The sequence below is a fragment of the Python bivittatus genome, unplaced genomic scaffold (genome assembly GCF_059951505.1).
Source record: "Python bivittatus isolate LINGU-HERP-01145 unplaced genomic scaffold, Pbiv_v1 ctg000480_np1212, whole genome shotgun sequence".
Lineage (NCBI taxonomy): Eukaryota > Metazoa > Chordata > Lepidosauria > Squamata > Pythonidae > Python > Python bivittatus.
Genome location: NW_028277075.1, coordinates 83,717,610 through 83,743,578, shown reverse-complemented (window position 1 = coordinate 83,743,578; position 25,969 = coordinate 83,717,610). Strand labels below are relative to the sequence as shown.

At 38.1% G+C, this 25,969-nt stretch overlaps 1 protein-coding gene across 1 annotated transcript; it reads left to right on the top strand.

Moving 5' to 3' along the window:
- The first annotated feature begins 475 nt into the window (after nt 1-475).
- On the top strand, nt 476-25,968 carry HACD2 (3-hydroxyacyl-CoA dehydratase 2). The gene is made up of 7 exons (XM_007419937.3): nt 476-699; nt 3,401-3,518; nt 4,419-4,437; nt 7,024-7,112; nt 17,330-17,451; nt 19,476-19,654; nt 23,532-25,968. The coding sequence occupies exons 1-7, from the start codon at nt 539-541 to the stop codon at nt 23,612-23,614; spliced, it is 771 nt and encodes a 256-aa protein (XP_007419999.2). The 5' UTR covers nt 476-538; the 3' UTR covers nt 23,615-25,968.
- Nucleotide 25,969: the final 1 nt, after the last annotated feature.

The following is a 25,969-nucleotide window of genomic DNA, read 5'->3' as shown; positions in this document are numbered from 1 at the left end:
GATTACAGTAGCACCAAACTACCCTTTCGGTGTACTATTGGGCTTCAAGTCCCATCATCCTTATCCCACATGCTGTCTGGAGAAATTAAGAGCTCCGAACTGAAATCTTGCCTACGCCTTCTCGGGAAGGCTGTCCTAAAACACAGTCCGATCTGGTGAGGCTTGATTGGTGAACCCGGTCCACCCATACTGCCCAATGACGGACTCCAGAAAGGTCGTTAGAAGGGACGAATCCGAGTCAGGCTGGGGTGAAGAAGTGTTTGCTGAGCCAGCCAAAATGCACACCGCGGGTTTACGGCGCTGCTGCGGCTGGCTACGCTGCACTCTTCGTGCAAGCTCCCGATGGACCCACGCAGCCTTTGGCCATGGCCAGCAGTCCCAGGGTGGGGGGCGGGGGGTGGGCAGGGTGGGGGGCGGGCGAGCCTCGCGCGTGACGCCGAGGAAGGCGAGGCCAGCCTGGGCGGCCGTCTTGCTCAAGCCCCGCCTCGCGCGCACAGCTCGCGCCCTCCCTGCACAAGGAAGCAGGTGAAGCGGAGCCATGGCGACCTCCGGGAGCTGCAGCGGGAGCGGCCGCCGGCCAGAGAGCAGCTCCGGGAGCAGGAGCCCGCAGCCCCAGCAGGCCGGCGGCCGGCGGCGGAAAGGCCCTGGCGCCTTAGCGACGGCCTATCTGGTCATCTACAACGTGGTCATGACAGCTGGGTGAGCAGCGCCGGCGCCCTCTTGGCGGGAGGGTGGGCGCGAGGAAAGGCTCGGCTTCGGTGCACGGACGGAGGGCGTGTGTTGGGCTGGGTTCGGCCGCTTCTGAGGGAAACCAGGACCCCTCTGCCTCCCGGGGCTTCTCTCGCTTCCCTCCCCTCCGTGTAATGGCTGAGCCTTTCCTCTCGCGAAAAGGTCGCTCCTTTGAACGTGCCTTTTCCTTTACCCGGGCAAAGGATGGAGATCCCTATAAGCAAGCGCTTCTTGCCTTTTGGATCCTTTCCGATGATCAGGGCTGAGCACCGAGGACCCCTGTTTGGTGATTTAGCAGGAAATACTTTTCTTGGGAGAGAGCCAGTTTGGTGTAGTGGTTAGGCTAACACTCGGAGGACCCTGAGTTCTAATTCTGCCTATAGGCACAAAGTCAGCTGGGTGACCTTGGGCCAGTCAGTTTCTCTCAGCCCTAGGAGGAGGCAATGGCAGAACACTTCTGAAAAACCTTGCCAAGAAAACTGCAGGGACTTGTCCAGGCAGTCTCTGAGACACGATTGAATGGATTAAAAAAAAAACAACTTTTCTTGGGAGAAGTCAAAGGGCGCCCAACAATATGCAAGCATTTGCTTCTCCAAAGAGGTTTGTCAGGTATCATAATGTCTTTATGAGGTAATATTGAATGTTCAAGGTCTGGAGTGTGCATTTAGTGCTCGGAGGAAATCATGGAGGCTGAAGCATTCAGATTAGGCTCTATAAGGTGCTGTGATCATTTCAGCTTGTACCTATGGTGAGCCTTCAACAATTCTCATATTAGAAATATAGAATTCAGCTGTTAGGGATAGAACCATCCTCAGATAAAACACACCTTTGGTCGGTGGAAAAAAGATCAGGAGGTTTTTATAGTAACAAAGCTGGACATGATTGTAAATAGTGCAGTTGATTTTTTTTTTAATCATTTGAAGTCTCCCAGATAGCACTGTGCTGATGAACATTGACCATTTGGCATTTTCCAAAGAAATGCTGATGATGTTTTGGATTATCTAGAGAATAACTTTTTCTTTAGCTCCTTAAATTGATTGGGAATATTTCATCCACCACCTTTCTTAAAACTTCACTTTAATAATGTAAGATATGCATGTGCCATGTTTGTCTATGAAAATGCATTTGTTCTTTCTGTTTGCCTATGGAATTGCACAGTACAAATGGTTATTGGACTGTAATCATAATAAAACAATAATTGAAAGCTGATATATTTGGGATGGACACATTTCTGTGTTACAACAGTGCATGCAACACTAGGGTCCCAGGATTGAGCGTGCATGTAGTAAAAACATATTTGGAATATGGGAAGTATATATGGGTTGGTTTTTGAACTCTTGTGTCTGTTCTGGATGCCAGCAGACTGTCTTTCAGCATAACCAGTGGCATTTGCAACCACTTTTTGGATCTTATCACTTTCTTCTACTATTACTACATAAAAAGAGAGAGAACAGCCAGAGGATACTCAGTGATCATTGTCATTTCAGAACTTATATTTATTGTGAACTAAGGCATAATTAATTTGGATGTATTTGCATGTAGTGAGAAACAGCAGATACTGTTTCTCAATTAATGCTGTTGCTCTCTAATCCGGGCATGTAATACATAGGATAAAAACTAAGTGGGAGTTTTTGGAGAAAGAGTGACAGTGAGAATACCTGATCATGAGCAATGATTCTCCTCAGAGTCTTTCCTTTCATCCATTATCTGATTATCTTTGCCTTATTTTGGACATATTTCCAAACCAAGTTTAGGACTGGTTGCTCCCATTTTTTTATATTTTGTAAAAATGCCAATGCAGAAATTGCACGTTAAATGATAAATCTACAAGCCAGTGCTTTACTTTGCAGCATGCCAGTTTTCCATTCAGTTTATTTAAGTAAAATGTAAAAGAAGGTAGAACATGAAGCTTCATGGACAGATTATAATTGTAGGCCAGAAGGTACTAAAGGAAAACATCTGCAAGCACCTTAGTGACCTCCTGGCCTAAGTCCACAAATATGTTCATTATCACAGCTCTCATGCAACTTCCACAATTCTGATAATTCCTGCCAGGCCTGCAAATGATGATCTAGAACTTTCAGAGAGAGTGCAATCCCATTCAGAACTGGTTGAACAAGAGGTTGGACCAAGATGGTGAAGTGAAAGCATCTAGCTATTAGAGTGCTCTGACAATTTTTTATTTCTACTTCTATATTATCAGTTTTATCAGCTTCACAACTGTATACAACTAATATTCAAACAAACTGGGTGAGAATTGTCTATACTTAACTGTCAAGAGATTACAGGTTAATTAATACAGGTGCTGCTTACTTCCATTTAAAATGTTTAAAAGAAGCTCGTTTTTAGCAGTGCAGTTGTAACTGTTAGACTGTAATCTACAATTTTTCTCAGCAACCAGACAGGTAAAGTATATTTCTACCTCAGTGGAATATAATGCTAAATAGCTGATTAAGAAGTTTTTATGTAAGGAGGAAATGCAAGTTTTTCTCCATACACATTTGCTCTTAAAATAATAATTTTATAGTATCTGTTGCATGTGTTATGGAGAATACTGGCATTTAAAGAAAGAAAGGTTAATACCATTTAGTTTGGCCTGTATTAACAATATAGACCTCTCTCAGTCAAAACCATTAACATCACAGTGTGTTCCTATCTCTTTTTCTTCTAGGTGGCTTGTTATAGCAGTTGGTTTAGTCAGAGCATACCTTGCAAAGGGTAGCTACCATAATCTCTATCATTCAATAGAAAGGCCTTTGAAATTCTTCCAGACTGGAGCTTTGCTTGAGGTACGTATATCACAGGGAAAGTGTCTTTCTCAATGTTACTTCACCCCTAGGCATTTCATCTTGTTCTTGTACTGTGAGGCTGAATTAATTACTATCCCTTGGTAATTAAGCGTGGTAATTAAGCATGGACCAAGTGCAAGTCAAAGTTTATTCTATCCAATGAAAAAGTGTACATTTTTATTTGATAGAATAACATATGCATAATAGCAAGCATATCACTTGCAACAAAGAAAGATTGATAAATGATGAAATTACTATTTTCAAGTGAATGTGTTTTCCTTTAAAATTAAAGTTTAGGCATTTTACATAATTGGTAAAAGTGTTAAATTAGAGACCCTTCATGCTTTTCCATTACAGCATAAAGAAGAGAAGAAATCTTTATAGAGAGTTCATATGACCTGAGAAAATTAAATTATTTTAAAAGGTGGTTCTGATATCTTAATAGTAATTCACATAGCTGCCAAATTTTCCAGTTTGTCACTCACTTCTCTTTCCAATAATGCACACAGAGGAGGGATTGCTTTATTTCATGGAAGATTCTATGATCCCATTTTCTCATGAACACTCCCAAGAAAGAATGAATATTTTAAAGAATAACAATTCTTTAAAAGAGATAAAAGTCAGTTTTCCTCTAATAACAGCTAGTTTTCTGAAAGGTGGCTTTCCCACACAGCAGAATTATAGGTGAGAAATTAGAATTATAGGTTAGAAATTTAGAACAAATGAAAGTTGCACAAAATTATTACTGAACAGATGAGAGAGGCACATTATGACAAAAATGGCTGGTGGCAATGCTATTTAAAAACAGTGTTCTTAGTCATGATACAAGATGTTTTTGTAGTAAAGAAAAAAGTGTTACAAATGTCAGAAGTCTTAATTATTGCTGACTTTTTTTTTTAGATCCTGCACTGCGCAGTAGGTAAGTTTTTTAATTAAATATTTAATATCTCCATATGGGAAGGCAAGGAAAGAATTCTGCTAGTATGCTCTGCTCGGTTATTTAAAGGAATAGCAGCTATATACAGCATTGGTATACATCCAATTTCTCAGCATTTGGTTTTTCTTTTCCGTTTTAAAAAGCAGCGTTGAACATGCAAATGTACAACTGTTTTCTCAGAAGTATTACATGTTCAGAGTAACAGAAGAAGTTGTTTCCAAATGTTATATTTATTGCTCACGTAGAGATATAGCCATTGTTATGGTGTTAACTTAATAAGAAACTGTTGGGCTAATTCTACTTCATACTGCTTATGAAGTAGCTGTTTGGTATAAAGATTAAAGTTTGCCAAAATAAAACGCAGCATTTTGAAACAATTTACTTCCAAGTTGAAAATTTGGTCCAATCTTCTGTTTAGCGTCATCACAGGAAAGCCAAAATGATCCCCCCTCTTTTTTTTCTTTAAATGAGTATGCTATTTAATTTGCCACAGGCCAGAAATAAGCAAGCTTAGGCTTTATTGCAGCTGGTGGAGCAAAAAGTTCTTTTGCAGGACCTCTGAGGATAGATCATTCTCCTGGGTCAAACAGGGATTGAAATCAGTAAGATGGTGAATCCAGAAGAGAAGGAAGAGTCAAGGTCAGGATATTCACAGACAAGTGCTGAGTTTTAAGTAAGTTGTCCTCAGCATTGTCCAAAGGGAAGTAGTGCAATAAATTTTTTTGCTGAATCTCTACCCAGTCCACAGCTGAGACTCATTGGATAGTAGTCTGCTCTCCTCTTGGTACTCCCATGCATTTTGTCCACCCTCTCAGATCTGTGCTGTTCAGTTCTCAGAGTAGGAGCCAAACCCAACTGCGTAGATTTTGGAAAGCATGATTATAGTTCCATTATGATTATGGAGTTGGGCAGCCAATAAATTTAAATATATTATTATATTGTTGGTTGTACAGTCAGGCAGATGTTTAGACCGGATTTGGCATTTTTATCCACCTATTGAGTCCTTCCCAAGGACCTGGGATAAGCAGATGTTGTTGTTTGATGGTGTTAAAGGTATTGTCGGAGGATGTAAGCTGTTCCAAGTAAAGCTGCCTTTTGCAATTGACTGATGGTGATTTTGTCAATGCTGATGGTGTTCAAATGGTGCTCCAGGTGTGTTAGGATTGTACCAAAGGCACCTATTACTGTTGGTGCTATCTTTGCTTTCTTTTGCCACAGTTGTTCTATTTGTGGGTCTTTGTATTTTGTGATTTTCTCCAGTATTTCCTCTTCTATTCTGCTGTCTCCAGGCATTGCAATGTCCGCTATCCAGACTTTTTTGTCTTTCTTATCAAGAATGGTTAAGTCTGGGGTGTTGTGTGTCTGGTGCTTGTTTGTTTGAATTATAAAATCCCAGAGCATGTTACCTTCTTCAGTTTCTTTTATTTTGCCTGGTTTGTGGTCCCACCAGTTCTTGTTTGCAGGCAAATGGTATTTCTTGCAGATATTCCAATGCACCATTGTTGCTACTTGGTTATGCCATTGCTTGTAGTCAGTCTGTGCAATCTTCTTGCAGCAGCTAACTAGGCTTCAGCTTCTTTGCAGAAGCAGCATTTGCTGTCTATTGCTGTCTTCTCAATTCTTGCTTTATTATTATTACTATTATTATACAAAAATGTACTGTCTGTCTGTCTGTCTGTCTCTCTATAAATAATAACTAATGACAAAATCTAAAGCAAAATTTGATTATGTTGATGGAGAGAAGTACAATCAAAATCAGAAGTAGTGTCTTTGTATACACAAATGTTTATAGGTGAGAACTGATATTACCCCTTTACTAGTCTTAAACTGTATTGATTTATAGACAAACACAAGTTTTACACATGAAAAATCTTTCATATATTGCCTTTTCTAGAGTTATTAATTAGTTAATGCTATTCAGACATTTCAGTGGAAGCCTTTGAACTTTAATTATAGTCCCTTAAACAGTCATTGTATTGGTGTCATGAAAATAAAATTACTGGGACAAAACCATATTTCTTTCATTAGTCAAAGGCAGTTGAATATTCACTAGTCATTTATTCAGATTTGACATTGTCCCTTTACTATCTGAGATAAGTGCTATTTCCTAAACAAGAGTTAGCTGTTTAGCAAAAAATGTCATTTGTTAATGCCGTTCTTGTAATTGTCTTACTGGATGATTGTTTTCTTCTGTGCTTGGCACCAGCATCTAGGAATCTCATATAAGTATGTTATGCAGGACATAATATCCTCTGTTGTTTTATCTCTGGCATCTGATATTCAGAAGGGAAACTAGTCAAGCATTTATCAGTTTTATTACATGAAGATCATAGTTTGGCACATTATGAGGTCAAGCCATAGCAACCTTGGGTCTCCATTCTCTGCTCCAAAATTCAGCCATGAGGAAAATGTTGAAACCAATAAAAGAACATTTAATAATCTTTTAATATTAAAAATATTAAAATTATTTTCACAACACTGTCCCTTTCCAAATCAGGTTACTGTAAGGAGGGGGGTGATTTAGCTTCATAGCTGAGGATATGTATCAAACCTAAATTGTCTTTACAGGGATTGTTCCATCTTCTGTTGTCCTGACTGCTTTCCAAATCATGTCAAGAGTTTTTCTGACATGGGCTATAACCCACAGTGTAAAAGAGGTGAGTTGAAATTGAACTGTTTTATGAGTTTTCTATTCCTTTACCTTGAGCCTGCTATTTGTGTTCTCTGTGGACATCACTATATAAACTATTTTGCCGGTATCAGATGTGTATGTAGAATATGATGTGCAGTAAAGAAATCAACTCTTCAGTCCTGTTGCTATTTAACATTTTTTTCAACACCTTGGACATACAACTTGGAATAAATTCCTTGTTTCCATTACTTTTTGGTAGCCATTTTCCAGTTGCTATTTAGTATATCTCAAGTGAGATTCAATAGGCTTGCAGAGAACTGGGGGTCTTATTATCCAACTCATTGTTTGGAAAGGACAAAACAATCAACATTCCCATGAACAGTTAAATTTTACACTTAGGTTTCACTGGGCTGTTACTGTGTCCCCATAATAATAATAATAATAATAATAATAATAATAATAATAATAATTATTATTATTATTATTATTATTATTATTATCATCATCATCATCATCATTTTATTTGTATGGGGTCCATCTCATCTAAGTGACTCTGGGCAGCTCACAATAAAAAAGCTGTATAAAAGCAAAAATATCTTTTAAGTAACTAAGTTTACAATTTCTTTTTATGTTACCAAGTTTACAATTTCTTTCTCAGTAGCATTTTTGTTGCCCTTTTTGGCTCAAAGGAATTGCAAATCTGTTAGAAGAATTGAGAGGGGATCTGTTTTTCAAAACCTCAAGCAGATTTAATATAGATATGTTGGAATACACTATTCTAGTACTAATATAACTTAAACATGTGATTAGAAATAATTTTAATATCTTAACTGTAGCATAATAAGAACTGGATTGTAGAACACCAACATCCAAAATTAAAATTGTAGCTGTTATATATGTAGAACTGAATCTAATTGATTGACTACCTAAGCAGTCCAGGCTAGTTGAAAGGCAAATAAATACTATTTTTCTTGAAAAAATAGTTACTTGCATTGTTATAAAAATATTCTGCATTTTTTTTTTGAAAGGCTGTCTACACAACCGAGTTCTTTGAACAAGTTCAACTGTTGAGGATTTTGTAAGATACATCTCGATGCATGAGGAGTGTGTTTCAGCTCTTACTTAAATCTTCCATGTGTTTTTCAAGTCCTTTAGTGAGAGACACTTAATAATTTTGTTCAGATTTCTCTTGAATATAATTTTCTCTCAAACAAGGCGAGCTATCTTCATTTATTTTTTGTCAGTCTAATGAAGGGATTATTTGTTTCAGTATCAAATATATGATAGCAGATTGTTCTTAATGTTTTCTGATATTTAGCTCCTAATATTAATTGCATGAGTCCAGTGATGTTTGAAGAATGTGCTTGCTCTTATTACTGAGATGATAACATTGTTAACTTGTTCTGTCTTTTTTTCCTTTTTTAAACTTGAAATTCAAGAAAAGTACCAAGGTTTAATTGAAACCCTGCTTTCTTACATTTCATTAGGGAGGATAAAAATGGTTCAGAGATGGGTGTGCCTTGTGTGATTTCCCTTTAAATCAGTATTGGCAAGCAGGCATGTGAAATACAGCCAAAAATTTATGTCATGCCAGATTGAAGGCAATGTGCCAGGGTTCAGTGGTATTACATAGTAGTAGTTAATCAGGTTTGATTATATTTTGTTTTCTTGAAGTGTCAGGTATTGCTTAACTTTCAGATCTTTACATTTTCTCATGTTCTTTAGTTGCGGGGAGTGGGGGAAGCTTAGTTTCCAATACTGTAATGCTCTTATTCTGAACACTAATATGTCATTAGCTTTCTAGGTATTAGTTTGATGGGCAATTTATGATTCATAGGGCAGAATGAACCCAACAGACTTTATGATTTTTAAAAACTGAGAACAGAGATTTTACAGATTTAGTCTAGCTGTAATCTAGACCTTTACAACTAATATGTTTAGCAAAAAAAAAAAGTTACTTGGTATTGCTTCATCAAAAGGCAGATGAAGTGAGTCTCCCTTTCAGATGTCATTGATTAAAACTTCCAATCGTGGCTACACATGTTGATAATTTTCAATGATAAGATTATTGTCTCTAATTAATATAGACTATTGATGAGATTTTGTTGGGGAGGTTATTGAGCTGATGGTAGCAGAACAAGTTTGCAGCATCCTTGATGAAGTAGATCATCTGGACCTTTTCATTCATGGTACTGGTCCAGGTTTGGTATGGAGGCAGCATTGGTCATTCTCTTATATAACCGATCAGAGTTGTTCCTTGATGAGCAAGCACAATCTATCAGGGAGCAAGTTCATGACTTGGGGTCCTTCTGGACTCATGGCTCCAGCTAGTGTGCCATTTGTGACCCTACCTGGAGCAGGAGGGCCTGGATATAGCTTATGCCATCATCGCCACCCAATTGGGTTGGACTACTATAATGCATTCTACTTGGGCCTTAAAGACTACTCAGAAACTGCAGTTGGTCCAAAATGCAGCAGCCTGCATACTTCCTGGCTCCCAATGCAGATAAGACCAGTTTTGCCAATACTGTAGTTTTCCTGGTACAATTTAAGGTACTAGTTTTAACCTATAAAGCCCTTTATGGCTTGGTGCCCAGATATCTACTCCAGCCAGTACTGGCCTGACTGATCAAATTAAAAAGGGAGAAATTGTTATTCATCACACATTTTGGGGAGGTTTGGGGGGATGGAGTGGGAAGGCTCTGCTTTTCTGTGATAGGACCAACACTGTGGAACAGCCTCCCAGTAGAGAGCAGGTTAACCCCTTTCTGGTTAGGAAGCTACTAAAGACAAAGTTGTTTTGGAGACCCTTCCCTTGATTTTATCACGCTGTTTTTAACTACTACTTTTGTTGTTTTCATTCTTTTGTTTGGTGGGTACTGTTTTATTGTTCTTACTGTGAAGTTTGTATTGTGGATGTTTTAATTGGCTTGTGTAAGATGCCAAGTGTCTTTTTGATTGAGACAGGATAGAAATAAGTAAAATAAATAATAAAATAAATAAAAATGTTTCAGTTTGGATAGATTTATCATTTTTCATTATTCTGGCCACAGCGAAGAATGAATTCCCTACTTATGACTATTTTTGAAAGAAAGCATATTTGTGTATCTGGCATAGGGGAGAGACAAAGCTAGCTATCGGTTGTGGATGGAGAGATGGCTGTGTTTCGTTTTAAGCTATGAGTTGTCAGTGTAATAGCATTAATTATTTCTAATAACTCTGATACTCTATTAGTTTTGAATGATGCTGAAAATGGTTTTCCAGTCATTAGGCTGTCTTAAGTATCCACTCTTTAGTTCATTACTCGTCAGCAGAAGAATGGAATGTAAAACTGTTCTTCATGTGCCCAGTAGATGGCAGTAGGTAACGAGATATACTACTTTAACAAATTATCCTATAATAAGAGCCTAATACATATATGAAATGTACTACCTGCAATGTTGTATGAAGTTTTTAAAAATTTAATAGAACAGAGGGGAAGTTTAAGTGCAAATAAACGTTTTTTTTCCAGTAATTACTAGCAATGTGAGGAACATCAATTAAGATTATGGCAGGGAAGTTAAATCTCTCCTCCCTATACAATGCAAAGTTGATGCAATGATGCTACAATTGAAGTATTTAATACTGCAAAAAATTAGAACCTGTAATTTATTAATTTACATATCATTTCTGAAAATGCGGGTGTCTCCTTAAACTGAATTTTCTGTCAGTTTCTTTTTGTATTGTTAACAGCAATGCCATGTGCAACATGAGTAACTATTGATTACTTTAGGGCAGAGTATTCTTTTGACCATCACAGTGGTAGCATCACTGATTGTTCTTCCCCAGCACTGAAATTGTTCTTAAAGCATTGCTCTTTATTCAGAAGTTACCAGTTGGCTACTTGGGTGACATCATTTGGGCTATTCTTTCATAGAGAAAAGAAGCAGCAGAACTGTGGTGATAAGGTCCCATCCATCTCAGAAGCATTCCATTTGCCTTCTCTGCCTTGATAAAGTCCATGTATTGGAGTCTTGTCTGCATTGTCGGATTTTTACCTTAGAACAAACTCCTCATCAGCTCTATTGTATTGGTACCAAGCGATACTGCTCCTCCCTCAATTCATCCCTCCATCCCTCTTATTCTGTACTATCCTAATGATTTGGTGAGACAAGCCAGCTGTAAATTCAGCTACCCAAATATCCACCGTATTGAATCTATTTCAGAGGGAGAGCTATTTGACCAAGCTTCTAGAATAAGTATTTTTCTGTAAGAGAGTCAGTGAGACCACCTTGAAAGAAATAGACAAGAACCATTATGTAAGTAAATAGGGCTGAAACGGTCCCTAAATCCCTGGGAAACAAGATTATATTTGGAAGATACTCAGGCAGGCTCCTGAAGTAAAGCACAATCAGACCTGCAAGATTGATGTCAACCCTACGAGGTAGATCAGATCAGGAAACGGATTCCACAGGAAGACAAGAATGATACTTTATTGATATAAAATAACAGAAACATGCAAGCCTGATTGTACTTTACCTTCCCTCCATGTTGGAATGACATACAGTACCAATGAACCTTGTTCCTTCTGTTCAAACAACTCTTATTTGACTTTTTTTTCATATGGACAAGATGACCAGTTGTTTCCTTTTTGCATAAAACAGTGTCAGAGTTTCATCTACATCAAGAACTGATTCTTCCCACAGATTTTTAATACTCTACAGCTCTCCTTGAGCGGTTTCTTCATGCCCTTGACATTAGGAAATCTGTTGCATTTTGTATCAGCAGCATCATATCCTTTTTTTAAGAATCCACACTTGTTCATTTCTTATGTTAGCACAAAGCAAGGTACTTCAGTTTCATTTCAGTGTTTTAAAAAGAATGATGGCAACTATTAATCTTTTCTTTGATCTAGCTAAGTGACTATGGGTGTTCAAGGACTTTTACAGTGGTGCTTAAAAGTTTGTAAACCCTTTTGAATTTTCAATATTTCTGCATAAATATGACCTAAAACATTATCTGTTCTCCACACAAATTCTAAAACTAGATAAAGAGAACCCAATTAAACAAATGAGTCAAAAGCATTATACTTATTCATTTACTTATTGACAAAAATGATTCAAAGCTACATATTTTTGTGTGGCAAAAGTATGTGAACCTTTGGTTTCAGTAACTGGGGTGCCCCCCTTGGGCAGCAATAACGCAACATTTCCGATAACTGTTGATCAGTCCTGCACATTGGCTTGGAGGAATTTTAGCCCATTCCTCCTTACAAAACAGCTTCAGCTCAGGGATGTTGGTGGGCTTCCTCATGTGAACTGCCCCCTTAGGTCCTTCCACCATTGTTTCTATAGGGTCAGGACTTTGACTGGCCTTCCCAAAATATTAACATTCTTCTGCCTTAACATTTCTTTGGTCATACATCTTGTGTGTTTTGGGTCGTTGTCTTGCTGCATGACCCACTTTGTCTTGAGCTTCAGTTCATGGACAGATACCCTGATGTTTTCCTGTAAAATTTGCTGGTACAATTCAGAATTCGTAGTTCCATCAGTGATGGCAAGCCGTCCTGGTTCAGAGGCAGCAAAACAGGCCCAAACCATGATACTGCCACTACCATGTTTCACAGATGGGATGAGGTTCTTATGCTGGAATGCCTTTCACCAAACATAACACTTTTCATTCAAGCCAAAAAGTTCTATTTTAGTCTTATCCATCCACAAAACGTTCTTCCAATAGCCTTCTGACTTATCCACGTGGTCTTTTCCAAACTGTAGATGGGCAGCAATGTTCTTTTTGGAGAGTAATGGCTTTCTCCTTGCAATCCTGCCATGCACGCTATTGGCGTTCAGTGTTCTCCTGATGATGGTCTCATGAACACTGACATTCTCCAATGCAAGAGAGGCCTTTAATTCCTTAAATGTTATTCTGGGGTTCTTTGAGACCTCCCAGAGTATTACACACCTTGCTCTTGCTGTGATCTTGGTTGGTCAACCACTCCTGGGGAGGGGAACAATGGTTTGAATTGCCTCCATTTGTACATGATCTGCCTGACATTGGACTGGCGGACTCCAAACTCTTTGGAAATAGTGTTGTAGCCTTTTCCATCCTGGTGAGCATCCACAGCTGTTTTTCAGAAGTCCTCAGAAATCTTCTTTATTTGAGCCATGACACATTTCCACATACCTGTGTTGTAAAGATCAGACTTTGATAGTGAATACCCAGAATTCTGTTCTTTAAATAAGGCAGGATCTCCCACACTCACACCTGATTGCCATCCCATTGATTGAAACATTTGACTCTAATTTCCCCTTCAAATGAACGGATAATCCTAGAGGTTCACATACTTTTGCCACACACAAATATGTAGCTTTGGATCGTTTTCCTCAATAAATCAATGAACAAGTATAATGTTTTTACTCATTTGTTTAACTGGGTTCTCTTTATTCAATTTTAGGACTTGTGCAGAAAACAGATCACATTTTAGGTCATATTTATGCAGAAATATTGAAAAATCAAACAGGTTCACAGACTTTTAAGCATCACTGCACATAGGCTTTGGCCACCTTAGTAGCCTTTTTGAGGGACCCCTTTTGTCCAAGATCTGTCAGTTTCCTAGTTTCTTCCTTCCTAATTAATTTGGCATTATCAGTTGAATCTTCAATCTCAACAAGATGCGATTGGCAAGCCTCCCTTCTTTTTCAGCTACTCTCCTAGCTGTCCCCTTCTTTCTGGTGTGTTAGCTTGCTGATCACCCGTATGAGTGAATCATAGACACTACAGTAAAGAACAGCAGTTCTTCAAGTGGTGACCTGTAAGTTCATACAGCCCTACCTCCCTTCTTGCAGGGGAGTTTCAGTATGCAGTGGCAGACTTCAGAACTGAGAGAAATGACGGCAGTTCTGCCTTTACTTAACATATATTGTGGGACAGGATCCGATTCCTTTCCTAATTTCTTAGACCGTGGAACATTCTGGATAGGTTATTACCCAGACACAGTACAATATATGTGAATTCACAGATGATAATTTGAAGAATTACTGTTACAGGTAAACAACCAGTTCTTTTGTTTTTTATACCTGAGCCATTGCATGTGAGTGTGCAGTAATTCCCAAAAGACAGAAAATTTTACTGATTTCTGGTCCAAAGATGTAACATTTTCCTAATCTTCATCCTTTTCTTTAAGACAAGACAGAAATAGATTCCAGATGAAGTTTTTATTATAGAATTGCCTCTAATAGAAAGTTTTACAGGGATTCTTAAGAATGTTTTCCACTTGAACCTTCCTTTTATTCACCTACTGTTTCTCTGTTTTCTTACTATAGAAAATCCATTAAGGAAGCAAAGAGAGAATAGCAGCACAGTATCTTTTGACTGGTAGAGCTAGGAACTGCGTTGAACTGAAGTCACCCAGAATTTGAATACTTTCTTTACAATACATTACATAGACTCCTTCCTTGTGCTGCATTTGCTGTCTTTTAATTATTTCACTTTAGAATAATAACACAGATGAGAAGTTCACATTTTAAAAACAAAGACTCACATGTGCAACATTTTTAATTTTCTAAAATTAAAATACATCATACTAAGATGTTGCTTAAAAAATGAAGGTGCAGAAGAAGATATACCATCAGATAGTTAATCACTAAAGAGTCTGCTTCAGTGTTGATAGATGGGGGAGGCAAAATCAGTTTAAAACCACCACTTCAAATGTAAGATGGGTGTAAAATTGGCATATGCCTGGCAACTCCACTCATGCTATTCTAGAGACAGAAGAGAAAGAGAAAATATTAAATTGTTAATTAAAATTTCCACTTCTACAGAAACAGGACATATATGAAATTATAAAACATTTTAAGTTGGTGGTACCCCTTTAAAGAAACAACTTTATGCTTTTAAGCAGTAGTGTAATAAACAATTATAGTGACAATAAAAGTGAAACCATTAAATGCTGCCTCCCTTCTGTCATGCTCTCTATATAGACATTGTAGGATATATATGGAAAAAAGTTCCATACCCCAAATGTGGTAGAGGAAAGAGCCCTGTGCTTTAAATTAATTTACCTTCCAGCGATGCATGGTTTGTACTTACTGCTTCTCTATTCATAAAAATGGGGGGATATAAATATAAGAAACATTGCAGTATGTACTATCTAGCAAAACTCTCTGTATTTGCATTGGTTTTGCAATTAGGGCTATCAAGTTGTAAACAAAACAACTATTTTACATTTTACAGAAGTAAAAGGCCAATATTTTTGCTGCCCTAATGGTATGGAAGCCATAACAGCTTGGTGTTGTGGTCATGTGAGGAAGCTTCATGCTAGCAGGGAAAACTCCAGTGTGAGAAATAAACACAATATAGTCTCCATCCAGGTGGGCAGGACTTCTCATTATTGTGGTAGCACAGGAAGGAGCCTTTATTCTCTGATTCTTATGACATTGCTGTCACATGAGTACCAATAGACCAGAAATCTCCACCTTTTGGGAATCACTGGGGTCATTTTATCTTTTGGGAGCATGTCATAGATGATCAGAGAAAAGACTACCATAGAAGGGGTTGTCCATTCAGAAATGGTTCTCACAGTGGATAAATATCATTCTCCATTAGGCAAACTGATGTGTGTACTTCTTGCCACCCTCTCTAGCCCTCTTTATCAATCCCCAGTTTACATTTGCCTTTTTTCTGAGCAGGGTGGCACATTTCCAGATGAAATATAAGGTTACAGAAGTCACAATTCTTACTTTTCAAGAATACCTATATGTTCACTGTCAAATTGATGAACGTTTTTTAAATTAAATTTAATTGTGAGGGCTGGTGCTTTGCTTTACAGCATGTAGCTCTTATATTACTTTTCTTTAAATCAATGTTTTAAAAAATTAAGAAGTAGAATGAGGCAGTAGGCCTAGCAAGCACCAAGGCATGTAATCTGTAAGCATGTTGGTGCTCATCATTAGAGACACACAGAAGTATCAGTAACTGTGATAAAGACTATACAGTGATTGTAGACTAATTCTGTACAGTTTACAATGGCCAGAATCTGAGAAATATAGAAACCTGTTCTTATTTCCTCATATTCTTCATGTGTTTACTCAAAACCTGGTGCTGCCTGTTTTCTGGTTTAGGGTATGACAGTTCCCAGATCCTGATCTGACAAGGGGATTATTCTGCTGTGCATATTTGAACAGTTGGTTACTGCAAGTAATCCTCATTCAGCGACTGCCTCGTTTAGCAACCAATAGATTACGACAGTGATGAAAAAGTGACTTTATGACCAGTCCTCACATTTACGACCTTTGCGGGTCTGTAAAGCAAAGGAAAGCTGAAGTAAGGTCATAAGCATAGTCGCAGTTTCACTTAGCAACTGCTTTGCTTAACAACTGAGTTGTCAGTCCCAATTGTGGTCGCTAAACGAGGACTGCCTGTATTAGAACTCTTTTCCTCGATGTGTCAGTGGCAAGAAAACTGATTGCTACTGAATTTGGAGGAGTTTTCTTTTAATATTTTCCATTTTACTCTTGTGTTATTATAAGCCACTCAGAACATTTTTGGAATTGAGTGGTCTATAAATAGCATAAATAAATAAGTTAAATAATGGCTGCTAAAGAGAACTTTTTCCCAAAGTAGTCATAGCTGAGAATCTAGTCATAGATACTTTTAAAAAGTGTCATGTGACTTGGGCTATTCTGGTTATATGTATGCACTGAAAAAAGTAATTGAATGACCTGTCTTGAGCTTAATTATTTAGATATAAGAAGATTGCTTTTCTAACTTCTTCCCTTAGAATGAAATGCAGTAGTCTGTTCTGGAGGAAGAACTGAGGTGGCTTTTAAAAAATAAAGAATAATGAATTGGTGTGATGGTATGTGCAAAGGTCATTGGAATGACAGTTATCCTTAAGCCTCATGTTGCCTGATTCATATGGTATGGCACCTGCTTGGGATGGAAGAATATAAGCATGGCTTGATATTTTACCTGTACAGGTAGTCCCCAGTCTAAGAACGAGTTCCGTTCCCAAGGTCTGTCCTTAAGTCAAATTTGTATGTAAGCCAGAACAGTATTATTGTATAATACTGTATAAGGAGTATTGTGTAATTAATTCGAACCATTGTGTATTTAACTTGAATCATTGTTTATTTAACTCAAATTTTGCTACAATAGACTCTGTTCTTAACTATGAGTTGTCCTTAAACTGGGCATTCTTAACTTGGGGACTACCTGTATATATAATTTATTTTCAGCTTTCAACACTGCATTTATCTTTTATAGGTGCAAAGTGAAGATAGCATCCTCCTTTTTGTGGTTGCCTGGACAGTCACAGAGATCATCCGTTACTCTTTCTACACCTTTAGTTTACTAAACCACCTTCCTTATCTTATCAAGTGGGCCAGGTAAGGTGATTAAATAATTGATATTTACCAGTTTAAGAAACAGTATCTCAGTGAAGAAGGAGAGTAAGAGAGAAACAGGCCTTTCGTGTAAGGAAAGGGCTTAATAGGGGCATGAAAAGCATTTGGAATTAGAAGCACCTATTTTGAGCATGAAAATGCTGTTTCAGATGTTTGAATATTTTAAATGCTTTGCAAGTGTTTTAAGGTCAGAGGCAGAGTGTCTTCTACAGGTGGTCCTCAGATAACAACCACTCATTCAGCAATCATTCAAACTTGCAACAGTGCTGAATGAGGGGACTTATGACCGGTCCTCGGAGTTCCGGCCATTGCAGCATCTCCACAATCATGTATAACTTCACAGTGAGCTGCAGTCATGTGACTGTGATTTCTGACATTCTCTGCCAGCTTCCCACAAGCAAAGTCAATGAGGAAGCCAGCAGGAAGTCAGAAGTCACAGTCACATGAGGTCTTCACTTAACGGCAACTGGGACTGCTGGAAGTGTCATCACTAAGTGATGTGGTCTGTGACATCACACTTTACAACCATGTTGCTTAGCGACAGCAATTCCAGTCCCATTTCCCATGATAACCCAAGGACGACTGGTATTCAGAGTGGGTCTGTTTCAAATCTGAAACATTTCCAAAAGGATTGAAACAGCCTATTTAGTATTTGAAATGGGGAGTTTTGAAGTTGAAATGGTTTGTATGTAAAGCGTTTTGCATTACCCCTAGCAAGTTGGGATGGGGATGCATTGGCTGCCTTGGAATTTAAATTTAGATTAGATTTTTTTTTTAAAGATTTTTTTTAATCCCCCTTTTCTTATTTTTATAAATAACTCAAGGCAGTGGATATACCTATTCTGTCCTCTTCCTTCCTTCCTCTTCCTATTTTCTCCACAACAGCAACCCTGTGAAGTGGGTTGTGCTGAGAGAGAGTGACTGGCCCAAAGTCACCCACCTGGTTTTCATGCCTAAGGCAGGACTAGTATTCACTCTCTTCTGCTTTCTAGCCTGGTGAGGTAACCACTGCACCACACTGGCTCTCTCTAGATTTGAATTTGAATTGCTCTGGGTTTGAAAATCATTAGAAACACCTAGGTGCTGTATGACTTAGAACAGTTGCGTTTTGATTGGGTTGCAAAAGACTTTTTGGTCCCCTTTCAGTCTTTTCACAGTTAGTTATAGGAGGTTAGGATTGCTGCTGATCTTTTGTGCTGGGCGGGAGAAAGACGATAGGATTGGATCAGTTTTGCTTAATGAGGCATGTACATAAATGTTTGGGGGGAGAAGAGAAGTTGCAACTGGTTATTGGAATCGGTTGCTTCTTAATTTAGATTACACACCTGTATTGGGGGGTCATTATATTCTGTCTCTCATATATTCAGAGAACTAATTGATGATGAACAATTACATTTTTATATAACAGTAACAATTAGTATAGCGTATAATGATATAGACTGTTAGTATAGTTTATAAGCTGTTTAAGAGTATTCCATACTTATTTTGCATTGCATTTCTCAGTGTCTCTCTTTTCTATATACTGTCTCCTTTTCCTTTCCTTTTTTTTTCCTCTCTGTCAAATGGCTCTTTCATTTGTCTCCATGCTTCTCTTTCCCCTTTTTGTTTGTCCCCTCCTTCAACCGTCTTGCTATTTTTGATTAAGGAAACGTCCAGGAAATCCTTTGCAGAATCCTACTGAAGCAACAATCTATACTTATATTACAAAGCAGTTCTGTTTGTGGTGTCTAGATGGTCCCATTGTTTTTAATGGGACTTTACCCGAGTAAATGTTTATTGGATTACAGCCTGAGTTCCTAGAAATGAGAAATTTGCAGTTTATTAAATTTGACTTTGAATATTTTATCCCCAAACACAGTATAACTAATCCATTATAAGCAATGTTATATTAATTTGGATATTAAATGTGCACATCTTTAGGTCATTGGGATTTCGACCTGATAAATATGCCTAGAATTGCTTCTTTGATTTTTATCCCTATGTAAATATTTGTTTTGGTTTTGTAGGTATACTTTGTTCATCATACTATATCCAATGGGAGTTACTGGAGAATTGCTCACGATATATGCTGCTCTGCCCTTTGTCAGGAGATCTGGTTTATTTTCTATTAGTTTACCTAACAAATATAATTTCTCATTTGACTATTACACATTTCTGATCCTGGTTATGATATCTTATATTCCAAGTAAGTGCAAACTCAAATAATTTTTTATTGCCTTGTTTGTATCTAAAATGGTTTGAAAACGGTGTGATCTTTTGGTGTTAAAGATTTGTGTGTTTGGTATTCCAGAATAAGCTTGCAAAAAACCTGGCAGGATTATTTTCAGACCTTTCTTCCAGGAGCTGAAAGCAATGTATTCTGTGCTCCTTCCTCCTAGCTTTTCCCATAAGAGAATCCTGTGTGGTAGACAGGCTGATTGATCCAGTCATCCAGTAAGCTTCCCTGGCTGAGGGTCAACTAGAACCTCAGTATCCCGAGACCTAATTCTGCACCTTAACCATTATACCACCCTGGCTCTGTACATTTAAGATTACAACAGTGAACCTAAATGTACAGATCTTATATCTATAAAGGTGCTTATGCTGCAATTGTTATGATGAAGATCATCTGCTAAAACTCAGAACTGTCAGTCCTGCATGGAAAATCTACACATTTGCTAAATAATCGACTTATGACCACCACAGGGACCAGAAAATTCATCGTTAAGGGATGCAGTTGTTAAGTGAGGTATCACGTGACTGCACCCGATTTTACAACATTTTTGTGGTAGTTGTTAAGCAAATCGCACAGTCATTAAGTGAATCACATGATTCCCCATTGATTTTGCTTGTTGGAAGCAAGCTGGGAAGGTCGCAAATGGTGATCATGTGACCCTGGGATGCTGCAACTGTCGTAAATACATGCTTCTTGCCAAGTGCCCTAATTATGATCACGTGACTGTGGGGACACTGCAATGGTTGTACGTGTGATGACCGGTTGTAAGTCACCTTTTTCAGTGCTGTTGTAACTTTGAGGGGTCGCTAAACAAATGGTCGTAAGTCAAGGACTACCTGTATACAAAACTTTTCACTAAACCCCTCTTTCCTGCATATCATTCTAGCAGCTTCCCACATTAGCTGGTGTATGCAGGTTTCACATTGGGCTCTTCTTCACAGTCACATTAATATTTTTCCCTGCCATCATTGAGAAGGCAGGAAAGCATGTCATTTTCAAAACTGATACCCCCCACAGTATTATTTTTACCCCATACCTCAAGGGTGAGGCCAGTGGGAGCTAGCTGCTGCCGCTACTGAAGGCAGTACTTACCCATTTCTGGCTGGTATCAAGAATCTCTCCCTCACTCATGGCCATCCTGGTATGATGGAGTAAATACCAAGTTAAATAAAAGCTAATATAAACTTACGATGTTGTACTGATTATAACTATTGAACTGATTAGGGGATAAACTTCAGGATGTTTATGGTCTTCTGTTGTTCTCCAGAAACAGCAGCTTTGCAAGACTGTTCTCCCTGTAGTTTTAGTTAGAGCTGTTTCTTCCTCCCCCACCTCTCATCCATGCACTTGCTCCAGTGAGGGTGGCAGAGGAAAGCAAGAGGTTGACATTGTGGGAGGTGTGGACAGGCTACATGGAGCCTGAGATTGACATAGTGGAATGCAGCAGTGGGCTGTGCAGAGCTTATCAAGGAGAAAAACACCTCGTGAGAAACCTGCTCTTGGTTTTCCACGAAGTAGGTAGACCAGTCTGCCCCTGCCAAACAAAGAGAAAGGCAAGGTGCACAAGAGAGGTGTCCAGCCTTTCTGGCAGCCCCAGGAAATAGCCAAGGAAACTTAGAGCCCTACACTGGATTGGAAGGGGCAGCACTGCAGTGGATAAATTGAAGCCCAGCAGGTCACTGACCCTCCAAAGCGCTCTCTTCCATGTGACAGAATGTTCATGGGAGGGGCACAAATGTTCATGGGAGCAAATGACAAAATATGCATTGCAGTACAAGCCACACTTCTTTTGTACTTGCATTATGACTTCATACACAAGTTTGTAGAGCTTGTGATGTCCTGACACAAGCACTATCATTTTACAAAACCTTCAGTTGCTGCAGACACCATGATAGGAGGTCTTGTTCCTCCTGGAATGTCACTTTTCTGCTGGATCACCTCGATCCAGCTTCAGCCTGCTTCAGAAGCAGCTGGCACTAAGGTGGGAACAGTGTTGTGAGGATGTGCTCTTAGTAAACAGTAAGCAGTCCATCTCAGGGCCAGGGCCAGGAAGCTTTGTGGCTGAGCCCATTGTCAAGTAGTGTGCCTAATTTGCCTGGAACTAGAAAGTAATAATTGGCACACCGATTGAACAATGAAAGCTGCAAATTTCATTTTGCTATTACTAGAAGATATGTGTAGTATCTAGTATCTTCTGTATCTTCTAGTGTCTAGAAGAAGAAAGCCAGTTTGGTGTAGTGGTTAAGGCACCAGGCTAGAAAGTGGGAGACTGAGAATTCTAGTCCCACCTTAAAGCCAGCTGGGTGACCTTGGGCCAGTCACTCTCTCTCAGCCCTGGGAAGGAGGGAAGGGCAAGCCGCTTCTGAAAACGTTGCCAAGAAAACTGCAGGGACTTGTACAGGCAGTCGCCAGGAGTCAAGACTGACGAAGGGAGGAAGGGGAGGAGGAGGAGAAAAAATATCAGTCAACCACCATTTTTATTGTATTGTGCTATAGTTGGAACATAAATCTTACCAAAGCAATGTTTTTTCATAGGAAGAACAGTAACTATTTGAACAGAAACTTTCTGTAGCTGTTACATTAAGAATGGGATAGCTGCCCCTGTGTGAGATATTGATTTGTTTGAAAGAAGATCAGATTTACAGTGCCCAAAGAAAAGTGAATAATAGAAAGAAAAGGAGATAGAGGAAAGAGTGGTTAATTTCTGAATATATAAGTTAGTAGCTATAATTTTATTTTGGCTTTGTTTTGTTTTATTAACTAAATAAAGAACTTTTGGGGGGTATAATAGGACTGGGTAGGCATTGCCCGTACCTTAAGCATACCGTGTGCCATAGAGAAAAATTATGGTAAATTGAATATTGAAATTAAAGCTGTCCAAAGGAAAAAAATGCTTACCAATAGAAGAGAATATATGTAGCTCAGGGTTGCATTGTGGAGTCTTTGGGGTTCTCTGAGCTTGGTTGTTTTCTTGCAGATGTTTTGTTACCCATCTAGGTAACATGTTCAGTGCTAGAAGGGGGTGGGGTTTGCCCTCTGTTTATATACAGTAGCTTGCCCTGCCAGTGTTGGTGGAGATGTTGTTTTCTCCTTGGTAGTTCCTTGGTTAGTATGTTGTTAGTATGTATGCTTGATTGTCTGTCTGAGTTGGTAGTTCTTTGATTATGGTATTGTTTACTGCTTGATTGTTCCTCTGGTGTTAATCCTGGTGTTAATCCCTGTTTATCTGGGTGTTGATTGCTGGCAAGGAGGTGTTCTGGTCTTTTTGTTTCCTTTTTATTGTCTCTTTTGAATAGTGTGTAACTGTTGTTTATCTCTATATGCCTGTTGATGGCTGACTTGTCTGAATACCCATAGAGGTAAACATTAAAAGACATTAAAAAGGAAACAAAAAGACCAGAACATCTCCTCTCCAGAAAGCAACACCCAGATAAGCAGGGATTAACACCAGAAATAATACCAGACAATCAAGCAGTAAACAACAGCCAAATCAAGGAACTATCAAGGAGAAAACCACATCTCCACCAACACTGACAGGGCAAGCTACTGTATATAAACAGAGAGCAAACCCCACTCTATTCTAGCATGGAAGATGTTACCTAGCCAGGTAACAAAACGTCAGGAAAACAACCAAGCTCACAGAACCCCAAGGACTTCACGAAAAAATGTTTAGGCAACTAGTATTTTCTGAGTAGTTTTTTTTCCTAGCATATTGAAAGAGACCAAAAATACATGTTTTGAGACACCAGTATCTTTTTGGGGGAGACTTTGAATATATGAAAGTAATTGAAATGTGCACAGATAAAACTCCTGACTTTTAATGACACAATTCTATTCTGTTTTTCAGTCTTCCCTCAGCTGTATTTTCACATGCTACATCAGAGGAGAAAAATACTTTCCGCTACTGAAGAACACAAGAAATCTGAGTAACTCCAACTTCTTAGAGCTATGCCCATATATGTGTGCAAACAGAAACCTACCCAAACATGTACACTCAATCCAAGTTAATAAATAATACAGAGTAATATTTAGGTTGAGAAACTAAAGTAATCAACACTAGTAATTTTTTTAGTAAAATCATTACCCTATGAAATTGCATTTTCAGCATGTCCTGTTATAGTGAAACCTGTTTATTTTTTTTTTAAGGTACCTATAATCTATTGGCTAAGAACTACCATTATCACATGCTTGGGTTGATGGTCATAGATAAATTGGCGTGATTCTTGGATTAGGATTATTTTTTTATTTATGCAAAATTTACTTGCATGTCAGATACTTAACTTCATCATTATAAGAATATTATCTGGAATGCTTTTAAACATTTGCCTAAACTGCCATCAGCCTACTAAAGGACTTCCTCCCAAGACTGCTGATCCTGATCCAGGACAAGATCATATTCCTTGGAATTTGAGGCACAAACCTAAACAAAGAGACAGTATTACCATGATAATAGCTGTAATCAGTTGCATAAGCTGCACAACTGATTTTTTTATGGAGTGGGGCCTTAAAATACTGCATTGTTGCACAAGAGTGAATTGAGTGTTCTAAAGATGCAACTTAATCTTAATACCTCAAACTTGGATGTTCTCTTGCTATTGAATGCTTCCCCCCAACCTTATTTTACTAAAATGCACCCAACATAGCTAATTTGTTTTTACAATCCATGTTTTATTGTTGAAATACAAAGAAAGTAGAAAAAAAACCAAATGTTGAAATACAAATAAAGTATATAAAGATAGGAAAACAAGATCAAACAAAAAAGACTGCTACATTAAAGAAAACATAGTGAAAAAAAAGAAAAAGTAAATTACTTTTTAGTGAGACATCTTCCCCCTCTCTTTCCTTTGTATTCCTAACTACTATACTAGCTTTAACTAATTTGTGACTGGCATTGACAAAAAAAAACTTTGTTATGGCTTTAAATTTGTTCTCCAAATTCATCCAATTGTAATCTGTTAAGAAAATGTTTGATTCTTTTAAAAAAAGAAGCATTTGGGGAAATTGAAGACACTTTTCTTTAAACCTGTTCATTTAAAATTCAAAACATTTTAATGGCTCCATTAATTTTGGTCCTAAAGATGATGCTATTGCAGGAGAGTTTAATGTGTTTCAAAGCTATCTTGTTTGGAAAATTGACATTTTATATCAAAAACTGATAAGAAATCTTTGAATACTTTTTATTAAATAACTGCTTTGATAGTCTTGAAGAAAATGCAAATCATTATTTATACTTTTTAATTAGAAGCCATAATGAAAAGGAGATAAACTTTATTATTGCTAAAAAATTATACTTTTTAAAGTAGTGCAAAACATTGTGAAAGTGAGGTCCAAAGGAAAATGTCATAGACTCATTACAATATCTAGTGCTACTCATCCGCCATATACATTTAGTCCTAAATTTCTGCACATTCACATATAGTCTAAGTGCATCCACCTTATTCCCTCTTTATTCCATCACAGTAACTTACTTTGCATCACACTGCCACATTTTTCTTCTGTTCTGCTGCCTTGGGGAGAAAAATGCCATCTAGAAACTTTTGGCATTCTTGAGGATCATTCTGTATAATGTGATTTTTTTTTGCAACTGACTCCCATTAGTTCCTCCCAATCAGGCACATACTGCATTATGTTAAAGAGTTTGTCTCATTGATTTGTCTGTAACAACTTCATATCAAGTAGCAGCTTGTATTAAATGGTTCATAGCCGAATTTATACAGAAAATGTAAGCATACATTTGAATGAAGTTTGGAAGAAGAACAGCACTTAGCTCATTCCTCAATTATCCATTTGGTGTGCTGATGAGACAGTCTTTCCTTTGGGAATACGATGGCTTATGGTTGAGAGCAAGTCATGCCATCTGATCATTCTAAGCCTGTAGCAAAGATCACTCTATTCTTCCCTTTGTATACTACCAGCTTAGCACATCTGTTCTACATTGAAATGGATAACATTGCCACTTCCATGTCTTGCAGGATTGTTAAATTATAGCATGCATTTTCTTAGAATTTTTGGTAGCCATTTACATCCCCAGCTGGACATTAACAAAGTAGCCACATTCACTGATTCAGGGGGTTGAGGTACAAATTTAGCACACTGTTGGCCATTTCTTTGTATTCATAACTGACAAGAAGATTCTATCACACTCTGGTTCAGTTTTCTCCTTGTGCATAGGCTCAGGCTGTCTTATGAAGACCATGCTTTCTGTATTAACTTCGGAATGGTACATTCTTGCCAGCTTGGACATTACACAAGTTGCAGTTTATAATTTGAGTCCATCTGGACCAT

Excerpts from the sequence above, each read along its gene's own strand:
- HACD2 (XM_007419937.3), top strand. The coding sequence starts at position 539 with ATGGCGACCTCCGGGAGCTGCAGCGGGAGCGGCCGCCGGCCAGAGAGC. Across the intron at positions 7,113-17,329 it reads TAACCCACAGTGTAAAAGAG|GTGCAAAGTGAAGATAGCAT; the intron begins GTGAGTTGAAAT and ends TATCTTTTATAG. Across the intron at positions 17,452-19,475 it reads TATCTTATCAAGTGGGCCAG|GTATACTTTGTTCATCATAC; the intron begins GTAAGGTGATTA and ends TTGGTTTTGTAG.